General features: G+C 37.7%; 1 protein-coding gene across 3 annotated transcripts in view; it reads right to left on the bottom strand.

The window, feature by feature from the left end:
* The window catches only part of SNX6 (sorting nexin 6), a 60,752-nt gene that overhangs the window by 42,149 nt on the left and 5,455 nt on the right, over positions 1 to 13,148 (bottom strand). For 2 of the 3 annotated variants that reach the window (XM_046008843.1, XM_046008841.1), the window contains exons 3-6: positions 5,106 to 5,210; positions 4,200 to 4,310; positions 2,157 to 2,278; positions 114 to 237 (exon numbers count right to left, since the gene is read on the bottom strand). In XM_046008843.1, the coding sequence (XP_045864799.1) occupies positions 114 to 237; positions 2,157 to 2,278; positions 4,200 to 4,310; positions 5,106 to 5,210 (462 nt within the window). The remainder of the gene's footprint in view (positions 1 to 113; positions 238 to 2,156; positions 2,279 to 4,199; positions 4,311 to 5,105; positions 5,211 to 13,148) is intronic. The other variant, XM_046008844.1, reaches the window with a different exon arrangement.

The following is a 13,148-nucleotide window of genomic DNA, read 5'->3' on the forward strand; positions in this document are numbered from 1 at the left end:
ATCATTTTAAACTGCTTTGAAATATATAATGTTACAAAAAGAGGTCACCTATTTCTTACCTTTTCCAGTAACTCTAAAAATAAACCTTGATCACTACTTTAATCAATACTTACATCTTGATTATATTCCAAGAAGACATGGAAATTTAAATCTTTTCTCAAAATAGGATGTGCTGCCACACGACATAGGAACACTTCATGCATTGCAACCGTCTTCTTGAATATTGCCAAATATTCACTAGAAACAATACACAAAATTAAAGGTAAAACACTCCATCAACTAGAAAATCATCTGCAACAAGTTTTTCAACAAATACTTTGAATTATACTGAATGCAAAATTAAAGATACAAAGATGAAATCCACATAAACAAAGATTTTAGTTGAACTGTTAATAAAATATGTAAAACCCAGCTCTGAAAAGGCTTCATGCTAGTTAATAGTATTTATTATATTTAAATGTTAATATTTTTAGGTTTTTTGAACCTTTCTTCCTATGCAAGTTGATGTTAAAGGTAACTACAGAGGGATCTGTTTTCAGCTCCAGAGAAAGTATACTACAAATTATTTGACAGAATCTTTTTGACTCAATTTCTAGGTAATTACTGCATTTAAACACTTGTATACAAAAAATAAAACCCAAACCTCAGTACACATTTTTGACATTAATAATTATTTTCATCTAATGACCCAAACACACAAGAAAAAAAGCATACCACAGAGAGACTAATTTTTGTCATTACATTGAAAAACTGTATTTAAAATATTTTAATATCAGTGAATCACAGCGATCATATAGTAATACATGTCAGTTTGAAAAAAAGACACTCAAGGAAAAGGCCCAATATTGTTGCTTCAACTACGTGCAAGGAGGATAAATTTTACATACCAGCAAACCAGCAGGACCAATGTTGGGAGAAGTTTGATCTCTGTGAGGGTAGTCATTCAGTGAAGACAAAAAAGAAGGATGCAGAGGATGGAGGTAGCAGTAGGATAAACCCAAGGTTCTCTGTTATCCAACCCCTAACCAGACCACAAAAGAATCATGATCAGGGCCACTGGAAAACCACAGATTCTTTAATATTAATGTGCTCTGCTAATTTCCAGTTTTCAGTCTTATAACTATAAAAGTATAGATCTCTGTCTGCTCTCAGACTATTGTTTGCACCCAGCACAGACAAAAGTCTTAAAATACCTGGCACCTTACACTTTGACAAAAAAGATCTACTTTGCTAATTTAACCTGTCAAATGAGTTTAGCATTCTGAAAAGGAGGCTAGTGGCCATGGGGATATATGCTTAAAAGCTGAAACTAAGTGGAAGAGGAGAAAAGGAAATGCATGAAGAGGAAATGACTAGAAAAAGAGTGATGGAAGTGATGATGACGTAAGGAAAATATTTTCTTGTCTAGCTCCCAAAATACAGAAAAACAATACACTGTAAATCTAAAATTATTTCAAATGTCTAATAAAAGAGGAAAGATTTGGTATTTTTCGCAAGTATGCAAAAGATAAAATAGAAACTATATCAAATTTTTTCAAGGATTTAATACATTTCCAGTATATGTAAAACTAATAATCATTCAACAAAAAACATTTTAAAAACCATTCTCTTGTTACTTTGCTCCTATTCTTCTTCCTCCTCAGAAGCCAGAGGCAGAGAAAAAGAGGGCAAAAATTATACATACACACACGCACACACACATATTTTTTAAAAAAAGAAAACAGAATATATGCAGAGTTGCACAGTGCATATTTCTATGAGAAACAGAAGTTTGGGTAGTATGCACATTATTGAAAAAAGAAAACCAGTTTGGCAATGACTAAGACCTTGTAAATAAAAGACAAAACAAGCTACACTCTGTTTTTAAAAAGTTGTATTTCCCTGTCTATTATTTTTTGATAAGGCTTTGGATCCTCTGTTTTCAATTTTCAGTCTATTCAAAACATTAATTTAAAGAATTTAACAATGCAGACAATTAGTCCATAATTTTCCTGTAGGCTCTGATCATGATCATTAAAACTGGTTGTTTGGCTTAAACCTGCATCTTTCAGAAAGGGTCACTGTGGTGAAATGATTAAAAGGATGGGATATCAGAGAACACAGAAAAAGGCATTAAAATAAGCACAACTAACAAAGCAGTAAGAAAAATCACATACGCTTCCAGTTCCTGTTTCATCTTTGTGAACTCTTCCTTTGTCATGGACCCTTCTCCTTCTCCCAGCTTCTGAAGTTTTTCCCTTGAAGCATCAAAATCAGGTCTTGGTGGTGCTGGTGGGATCTGTAAGAGAACCAAGTCACTCATTTAAAGACTATTTTCTTTTTCACAGCAGCTGTACTGCTGCCACCATAAAAGACTGAATCAGAGAGCTAAAGACATTCTGAATAAACACAACACCAGGAATATATCAATTCAGGGTAGAGAATTTGATTAGGTCCTTTGTGCCAACAGCAGAGCACTATTTTCTAGTATTAGAACACTCGTCCCCACACTTTAATCTGCAGATTTCTATGTGGCAATTTAGAGTCCTCAAATTATATGCACATTAAGCTCTGACTATATACTAAAAGAAGATGCACACCATTTTTCAGAATTATGTAAATGGTTCAATTAAATATAAATATTTTTTTAAATTAAGGAATTCATAGTGGCTTTATGCTATTCTGTTTCTGAAATTCGTGAATCTCAACAGTAGGATCCGGCAAGGAATGTTAAAAAAAGGGTTCCTGAACGGGAGCGGTGGATCAGAAACAGAAAGTACGGACTTAAAACCAAGAGAACAAGACAGGGATTAATGACTAACATCATTCTATTTACTCACAATGGGTAAGTAAACACTTAACTTAAATAAAAATATAAGATTTAGAAGAGCCGTATTATTCAAAGGAATAATAAAGAGAAAGTGTACCTTATGAGGAATGGCCTACAAGTAAGAAGTGTTTAGGAGAAATGATGGAGTAAAGAAAGCATGAGAAATGATGGAGTAAAGAAACACAAGTAAGAAGTGTTTAGGAGAAATGATGGAGTAAAGAAAGCATGAAGGTAAGAGGAAGAAAAGATAAGTAGGGGAAAGCTACAGAATGAATACAGGAAAAGGGTTATGCTTGAGGAAAGCAACAGGGAAAGAAGTATCAAGAACAGCTGAGCACACATACACCCCATCTGTGTGCCAGGAATGATGCTGAACAATGTGCATATAACTAAGACACGATCTTTTCTTTTTTTAAGATTTTATTTATTTGTCAGAGAGAATGGAGAGAGTGAGCAAGCACAAGCAGAGGAAGCTGCAGGCAGAGGGAGAAGCAGGGAGCCTGATGTGGGACTTGATCCCAGGATCCTGGGGTCATGACCTGAGCTGAAGGCAGGCGCTCAACCAACTGAACCACCCAAGCGCCCTAAAGAAAACATGGTCTTGCTCTTTGAGGAGTGTTTAGTCTGTAGAAGGACATGGTATTAAGAAAATGCCATCAGACAAGATGAGGAAGAAAAGGTGGAAATAAGATGAGAAAAGAAGGAGCTTCCAGGTTGGCGAAGACACTGACATGCTGGGAAGGTGGAACACCTGCAGAACATGAAAGTTTTGCACCCACCCCCTCTCCCTGTACCTTGTCCTATGCATCTCTTTCTTTCGGCTGTCCTGAGTTGATCCTTTATATAAACTGGTAGTTTTTGTAAAAGGAAAAAAAAAGAATGCACTGCCAGTTGTCCCCAAATTCTGAGTCATACAAAGAAAGAGCAAATGACTGAGAAGGAGTGGCCACAAGGATGGAGACAGAATCAGATCAGGATGATTTCAAGGAGATGAAATGAAACTAAATTTCAGGAATCTGAGCATGGTCAGGCCCTGATGGATACCTAAATAACCTCTTAAGGGACCCTCCAACCCTAAATATCTTGTCTACCTAACGGTTCAAAACCAGTATGGTTTATAATATCCCCCTCATTAATCTCTAGGAAAAGCCCGTTTGAATTCCAATAAACAGTAAGAATTTAAGTTTAAATGAAGGAGCATAAGATATCCATTATCGTCACACTCTCAAACTAGACAATTCAGGATAAAAGGTGGTAGTCAATTGTGTTTTGCAACTGACAATTTTAAAAAATCACACCAGTTCACTAAAATGCTAAACAAGATTTAACATATAACAAGGTATCTAAAAAGCACCTAAAAATGGGATTAAAATGGAACCCCAACACTTACAATGTAACCTGCATAGTCTTCATTTTCAATGAAGGAATCATGAAGCCAGATAAATTCCTCATGTTGTCGAACAACAGAAAACTCATTTTGTTTAAAATTTGGCAATGAACTCTGTAAAGATAGAGATTCTCTTGAAGAAAAATCAAAATTATACTAAAAGGCTTTTAATAAACACTTCTAATCTTATTTTCTTAAATTAGTCTTACATGAATGATTATCAGTACTTTTACAATCTATAATGAAAACTCTGAGACACTCAGAAGAAATTATCCTGGCAACTTTGAAAAAGTAAGTTGACAGCCTCTTATTATATTGTACTGCCACCATTACTTTAAGGTTATTAATATATATCAAACTCAACTACTCAAAGGAAAATAAATCTACGATCTGAAAATCTACCTGAGAACTAAAATCCAAGAAGAAAATAATTTGTAAGGCAGTAATTTATTTACTTAATTTTAAAGATTTTACTTATTTATTTGAGAAAGAGAGAGAAAGAGAGGAGGGTGGCTGGGGGGAGAGGGACAAGCCTGCGATCATGACCTGAACTAAAATCAAGGGTAGGAGGCTTAACCAACTGAGCCACCCAGGTGCTCGGTAAGACAGTAATATAATTAACTGAAAAAAAAACAAAACAAAACTGAAAACAAGAATAGTGAAACATGTTAGTAAGTCTAGAGAAAATTAAATGTGCATTACATCTAGGTTCTGTGATTCTTCAATGTTAATCTTTAAAAAGTACATTAAAACAAGTACATTCACTAAAACTGTTAAAAGCAGTGAATTATAAACTAAAATATGGTTTCTAATTATGTTCAAAACCAAGGTTCCAGTCACTATATTATCACATATGTAACATTTGCACAATAAATAGCTGAAATAATACATGTTCAAAATCACATTTACCTTTGTGTGAACAGTGAATTTTACTTTATCTCTTTCACTAAGAGCATCAGAAATGTCCACCTGCAGAGCAGCATCACTTTGAAGATCTACATTTATTGCTTTAAGCTAGAAAAAGATAATACTTTAATGAAAAGTTCTGTGGGCTTATACAGAATTTCATTATTTTCTCAGACATTAAGACAATGCAAAAACAGAACAAAAATAACAAAAGAATCTTAAATCTAAAAGGTTATCAAGTTCATTTAAACCTCATATATATTTTGGGAGGCAGGTGCTTTGGATATGTTACTATTTTTTTTTTTTTTAAGATTTTATTTATTATTTGACAGAGAGAGACACAGCAAACGAGGGAACACAAGGCGCGGGAGTGGGAGAGGGAGAAGCAGGCTTCCAGCTGAGCAGGGAGCCCAATGCAAGGGCTCCATCCCAGGACCCTGGGCTCATGACCTGAGCCAAATGCAGACACTTAACAACTGAGCCACCCAGGCGCCCTGGATATGTTATTATCTTAATCAATTTTCGTTCTATACCACTCAACTACGCTTTGTATGAGTCGATGTGCTAACCATGATTCATTATAATTTCACTCAAAAAGTAAACTATTTTTTCTCTAACCTACTCTCTGCCATCATGGTATGTATGGTTGACTATTCCTCACCATGGACTACCGCAGGGAAGTCTGGAAGTCACCCTAACCTAGGAGCGTGGATAGCCTGGGTTTGAATCCCATCTCTGCACATTAATACTCTGATTTGGATCTTCTCACAAGGCCCATCAAGCAATTCCTGGCAAAGAAACAAAAGCAGAACTGTCCCACTCCCCAGTGGATTCAGATGAAAACTGGTAACAAAATTAGGTACAACTTCAAGAGGAGGCACTGGAGAAGAACCAAGCTGGTCTATAAGCAACAGCACATGGGATGGCACACATATCTATGCTGCATGGTCACAAACTCATATCCTATCACTCTGTAACATCACTACTACCTGAGCAATAGACACGTTTTATCAGGGAAGGGATTCTTCTGTTACTATGCTTCTGCACCAGTTGATTGGTTCAGTAATAAATACGTGAGACCTTTTGTTTGGGAAAACAACAACAACAACATAAAATTAACTATCTTCCGAGAAGATGGTCCATTAAAGTTCAAGTGCTCTAAAAGTAAGGAAAGTATCTACCTTTTCTTTTTTCTTTTAAAAGATTTTATTTATTTGACAGAGAGAGACACAGCAAGAGAGGAAACACAAGCAGGAAAGTGGGAGAGGGAGAAGCATGCTTTCCACCGAGCAGGGAGCCCAAAGTGGGGGTTGATTCCAGGAGTCTAGGATCATGGCCCAAGTGGAAGGCAGCCGCTTAACTGACTGAGCCACCCAGGTGCCCCTTCTTTTCTTTTTCTTTTTTTTCTTTTTTTTTTTTTTAGAGAGAGAGATCACAAGTAGACAGAGAGGTAGGCAGAGAGAGAGGAGGAAGCAGGCTCCCTGCGGAGCAGAGGGCCGGATGCGGGGCTCGATCCCAGGACCCTGAGATCATGACCTGAGCCGAAGGCAGCGGCTTAATCCGCTGAGCCACCCAGGCGCCCCCTTTTCTTTTTTTTAAGATTTTATTTATCTATTTGTGAGACAGAGAGAGAGAGAGCATGAAAGCGGGGTAAGGGGGAGAGGGAGAAACAGACTTTCCGCTGAGCAGGGAGCCTGATGCAGGGCTCAATCCCAAGACTCCAGGACCATGACCTAAGCCAAAGGCAGATGCTTAACTGACTGAGTCACCCAGGCACCAAGAAAAATAATGAAAAGAATATTGGCTAATAATTCTACTTCTTAATACAGGAATAAACTATGAGACTATTAAATACAATTAAAGATATTACATATGTAAAGCGCTAAGAAAAATGGTAACAAATACTCAGCTACTGCCTGTGATATGAATTAAATTCACATTTTACTCTACAAGCTTTACTATGTTCAAAGAATTGAATATGTTCTAAATTTAGTGCTTTCATTTACGTGTCTATGAGAAGACTTCTCTACTTATAATTCTTTAAAGAAAGAAAGAAAGAAACTCTATACCCAATGTGGGGCTGAAAACTCACAACCCGGAGATTAAAAGTCACATGCTCCACCCACTGAGCCAGCCAGATGCCCCTCTACTTTACAATGCTTATCATTAATTCTATTTATAATTCTTAAATTTCATTAATTTTTCTTCCCTTTAAACAAATATACATTCTAAAATGTTTGGTTAATTTGGAGTCTTATTAAAAAAATCAAATATACTACAAAATGAAAATGAAGTCTTAGCAGCAAAGACACGAAATTATTTAAAGTCTAATTAACTACCTAGCTTACTCCAAATACCGTAGTTAAACCCGGGACTTATTTTGGAAATCTCACCTAGTCTATGAGAACCTTTTTTTTAAAAAAAAGATTTCTTTATTTGTCAGAGAGAGAGGGCGCAAGTGAGCACAAACATCCCTGTGATCATAACCACAATTATCTCTAGGAGTTCCCTCCTTTGACCTTTCTACTTCTTTGCTTTCCACCTCTTCTGTAAATTATCTTTTGTATGCATTATTAAAGCTGGTAGCCATTAACATATTGCCTTAATGGCCATTAATTCAATCTATCATTTGTCTTTTTCATTCTTTTAGCAACTATGTTCTAGAACTGATCTCAGGAAAAGTGCCTGAATCATAAAGGCATTCATAGAAAATGCTGGTGGTGAGACTGTGACTCCTTTAATTTATATTTCATAGTAAATTCAAAATATCAGCTGAACTGTTCATCTTGATATTGCATTTTTCTACAGTCAGTTATGGTATACACTTCATACCTCAACTTTTTTTTTTCCATTTCCTGAGGTTACAGAAAAAAGGACACATAAAGGAATTATTTTGTTTGGCAATAAGATTTGCTTCACACATATTAGGATTTTTTTTTTAAAGATTTTATTTATTTATTTGACAGAGAGAGAGAGAGATCACAAGTAGGCAGAGAGGCAGGCAGAGAGAGAGAGGGAAGCAGGCCCCCTGCTGAGCAGAGAGCCCGATGTGGGACTCAATCCCAGGACCCTGAGATCATGACCCGAGCCGAAGGCAGCGGCTTAACCCACTCAGCTGCCCAGGCGCCCTAGGATTTTTTTTTTAAGTCCTGTTTCCTAATAACTAAGATGTATAATGGAAAAGCCAGCCAATAAAATGAAATCATCCCCCATATAAAATTTCCACTGAAAGCTAATCTGCTATATTTCATCAATTCTAGATGCGTATTTTATGCATTTTAACATTTGAAACAGGAATGCCTTGCAACTGACAACAAATTTCAGTTTAACTGGAAATATTTTTTTTCTTGGTGGTACACAGATTTGATAAAGTATTATATTGTAAATTTAATGTTAATTACATAAAATGTACACAGGATTTTTCAGGCGTATTTTCTTCTTTCTTTAAAGTTAATAATGTTAGAGAGTTTTTATTAAGGGAAAAATGAAAGGAAACAACTTGTGATTCATCAACATTTAATTAACTGTCTGAAATTAGTAAGGTCGGTGTGAGGAAATTCTCATTAGATGACATTCACTGGTTTAATTCTTTAAATACTGTGTCAAGACCAAGAGAAAGACTTGGCAGGGAAAATGGATTAAACAACATAAATATATATCATTAGAAAGATAATTTAGGGGCGCCTAGTTGGTTAAGCATCTGACTTTGGCTCAGGTCATGATCCCAGAGTCCTGGGATTGAGTGTCAGTGACAGGCTCCACACTGAGCTGCCGAGCAGGGAGTCTGCTTGTCCCTCTGCACTGCCCTCCCTTTGCGCTCTCTGTCTCTCTCAATAAAATCTAAGAAAATAAAATAAGATAGATAATTTAAAGACAATGCCCTTTTGATTAATTTTCCACATATACTTATTTAGTAAAGAAGACATTCACTACTAATTTACTATACTGACTCATTTACTAGAAAGTATGTACCCAGAACATTCCTAAAAAATTAGTTCCATCTTTTGCCAGAAAAGCAAATGTAGAGACATGAGTGGATGGATGAAGAAAAGGAAAGTAACTCTATTGCAACAGCCTCCCAACTGGTGTCTTGCTTCTACCCCTTACTTTATTCTATTCTTTACAAAGCTACCAGAAGATCCCATTAAACTAAACATCATTCCTCTGCTCAAAACCTACCCCACTTGGAGAAAAGCCAAAGTCCTTATAGGGGTCTCTCCTAGGCAATAAAAAATCTGTATCTGACATCATCTCTCAGGCTAATCTACTATTCCTCTGGCTCACTGTAAACCTGCCACATGTCTTCCTTGTCGTGCCTTTAATATTGGGGCATGCTGCCACCTCAGGAGTCTTTGCACTTACTGTTACCTCTACCTGGAATATTCTGCCCCCAGATATCTATCTGCAGGACTCACTCCTTCATTTCCTCCAAGTATTTACCAAAGCATCACCTTCTCAGGAAGGCCCTTCCTGGCAACCTTCAGACTACAGCTCAACTCCCTTCCACTCCCAAAGAATCCCTATCCCTCCCTCCTTTTTTTTCCATATCACTTGTTTACCATCTACTATATTTTATTTTTTAATAGTCCTCCCTAACTAGAATGCCAATTTTGTGAGGACACAGATTTTTGTTTTGTTCATTGCTATATTCCCAGTGGCAGACTTCAATAACTACATGTTGAATGGAAAGTAGAAAAGGGCAGAAAGAAAGGTAGTAATCATAACTGGGCTAAGAAAATGTAATTATAGTACAATCAATGGAAAACCTCTGAGACAGACAGAAGTAAATTCTGTTAGTCTCACTAATTCAGGCCAAATTTTAAATCTGTTTAACTCCTAGCCCAGATATGACTTTGGAAGTCCTGTAAAACATCATTTCTATTATTATTGTATGTCTTATACTGAGTAGTCAAATCCATGGTTGATTATATATACATTTTCTGGACACTGGTGTGTGAAACCAGATTTCCTTTCATATACCAGAAACAACAAAACATTACTAGGGTTACATGATATGTCACTCCAATGCCCTTTTTTTTTATTAAGATGTATTAATTTACTTTAGAGAGAGCAAGCATATGCACATGAGGGGGCAGAGGGAAAGGAAGAGAAGCAGACTCCCCACTGAGTGCAGGGCCCAAGGCAGGGCTGGATCTTAGGACCCTCAGAACATGACCTGACGTGAAATCAAAAGTCAGGCACTTAACTGCCTTGAACCCTCCAGGAGCCCCATCCAAAGCCTTTCTGGTGTCACACTCCCACTGCTCTTTTGCCATACCCTGCTTGCAAATTCTCATAACTGTTATTAACCCAACCATCAACTCTCTGCTTTTACACTTTGAGCTGCTGAGTGTAGCTACAGAAAGCAAACTGGCATTTGCAACCAGATTTCCTCTCACATACCATACCAGACACAATAAAACATTACTAGGTTATTACTAGAGTAGTACTAACAGTGTCCAAGCCTGTATTCCCTCCAAGTCACAGTTATACTACTGGTAGTACAAATATAACACTTTACTCTATAGACAATATACTAATACGCATTTATTTAATAAACTTTTAAAGAGATTTTACTATCTATCTATCTATCAGGGAAAGAAAGAGAGCACATGCAGGCACCCAAGAGAGAGCACAAGCAGGGGGAGCAGCAGGCAGAGGGACAAGCAGGTTCCCCGCTGAGCAAGGAGTCCGATGTGAGACTCAATCCCAGGACTCTGGGATCATGACCTGAGCCAAAGGCAATTGCTTAACTGACTAAGCCCCCCAAGCGTCCCTTTAATAAACTTAAAAAAAAAAAAAATATATATATATATATATATATATATATATCCACTTATCTGAGAGAGGGAGAGAGTATGAGTGGGGGGTAGGGCAGACAATTCACCAAGTGTGGAGCCCAACGGGGGCTGGATCTCAGGACCCTGAGATCATGACCAGAACCAAAATCAAGAGCCAGATGCTTAAACAACTGTGTCACCTAGAAACCCCTTTCCTAGTACTTTTAACCAAACAATCAATTTTTCATCTCGTTTTAACAGATTTCAAACAACTACTTGGGTACCATGGAGCACGTAAGGTGAACAAAAAGCTGTGCCTTCAAGAAATTGGTAGTGAGGGAGACAATCAACTATGTAATAAAACACAAAAGGAAGTACTTCCCATTCTTCTTCCTCATAGACTGTACCCTGTGTACAATTTAACCTTATCAGTATCTCCCGTTCTGTGACCTTTCTATACGTCTGCAGTGTGTTACCCTCTCTGCTTCTCTCCTTTTCCATACCCCTGCATGATACGTCATTCCACTTTCTTTCTTACTGGTCAGGTCAACTGTCATTGCTCTTTTTGCCATACCTGGCTTGCAAATTCCCACACTCAGGATCAATTCAACAATCGCCTTTGCCTTCTGAGTTGCTGGTGTGGGTACAGAAAAGTCACAATTGTTTATACTGGTCTACTACGAATTAATGGTCTTCGATTTGCATTCGGCTCTTAAAACCACTCACACTCTTGAATAGATCTGCTCAGCTCCCCTCTGATTCCCTTTAGCAACTACTCCCAACTTCTACTACCTCAACCCTCTACATTTCCACCCCCACTCTCAACAAGTGACCTGGTTTCCCACATCCCAAAGAAACAACACTAGAAGCTGTTTTCCCTCAGACCTATCAATAAACTCTCCTACAAAAAAAAAATCTAACATCATCATCTTTTCCACTTTTTCATAAGCAACATCCATCTGTTCACCTGAGCATTTAACTTTGCTGTCTGCTTCAGGACCTGCTCATACACCGCTCTTCTAGTTAAGGTTAGACTCTGTCTCACAAACCCTTCACACACTGAGTACCTAATTTTTAAATCCAGTAACTTTTTACTGTTCTTGTCCTCTCTGCAGTATTTTTGCCTTAGTGATCATTCTAATTCCTTTAAACTCTCTCAACTTCTGGGGACTTATCTCATATCCCTCCTACCTCTCTCAGCCATCAATCGATTATTCTTCCCTATAGCCCTTAAATGTTGGTTTCCACAGGTGCTATCTAACCTGGGCAATCTCAGCCATTCTCGACTGTAGCTCCTAAATATTTACCATTAATTCAAACCTCTTAAATTCCCAATCATACTTTCACAGTACCAACTAGACATATCTGCCTGGAAGTACTCCCTTATTAAACAATGGAGTGCCAGGGCGCCTGGGTGGCTCAGTGGGTTAAAGCCTCTGCCTTCAGCTCAGGTCATGATCCCAGGGTCCTGGGATCAAGCCCCGTATTGGGCTCTCTGTTCAGCCAGGAGCCTGCTTCCTCCTCTCTTTGTGCCTGCCTCTCTGCCTACCTGTGATCTCTGTCTGTCAAATAAATAAATAAAATCTTAAACAAACAAACAAACAAACAAAAACAGAGTGCCTTCAATGTGCAAAACCACTGTCCTAGGAGTTAGGGATAGAGCAGTGAAGACACAATCCTCACCCTTTCACATCTTTGGCAGGAAAGGGATCAGATACCTTATAGGTACTTCAAATCCAACATATATGAAAAAAAAAATCCAACATATATGAAACCAAACATATTATCTATCTCAGTTCTTTTACCCTGCATTCCTCATTTTCTCCTTCTCCTCTGCCCAGCCCATGTACTTATACAGTCACCACACCCTGCCAATTCTACCTCCTAAGCATCTCTTTGCTATGTCCCTTCCTTCATTCTCTCTTCTGATTTAATTATACCTTCATCATTTTTCATCTGGACTATTACAACAACCTGTTAACTGGCTTCTCTGCTTTGTGAGAGGAAGAATCAACCTCCACATTAGAGTAATCTACAATGTTATTTTCACCTAGGCATAGGTCTTTTGCAGCTTAACATCCCCAAGGACTTCCCACTGCCTGGAATCTTAGTTATTATGCAATTTATACTTGATCTATACTATCCATTATCTACCCTTGCTTCCTGTGAGAACAAGTGCTCCAGGTGGAAGCAAATTACCTACCCAGGCTACCCACTCTGCTGGCAAGCCTACAAAATTCCTGGTCAATATTTAAAGCTTAGCTCA

Source organism: Meles meles, chromosome 6, assembly GCF_922984935.1.
Source record: "Meles meles chromosome 6, mMelMel3.1 paternal haplotype, whole genome shotgun sequence".
Taxonomy (NCBI): domain Eukaryota; kingdom Metazoa; phylum Chordata; class Mammalia; order Carnivora; family Mustelidae; genus Meles; species Meles meles.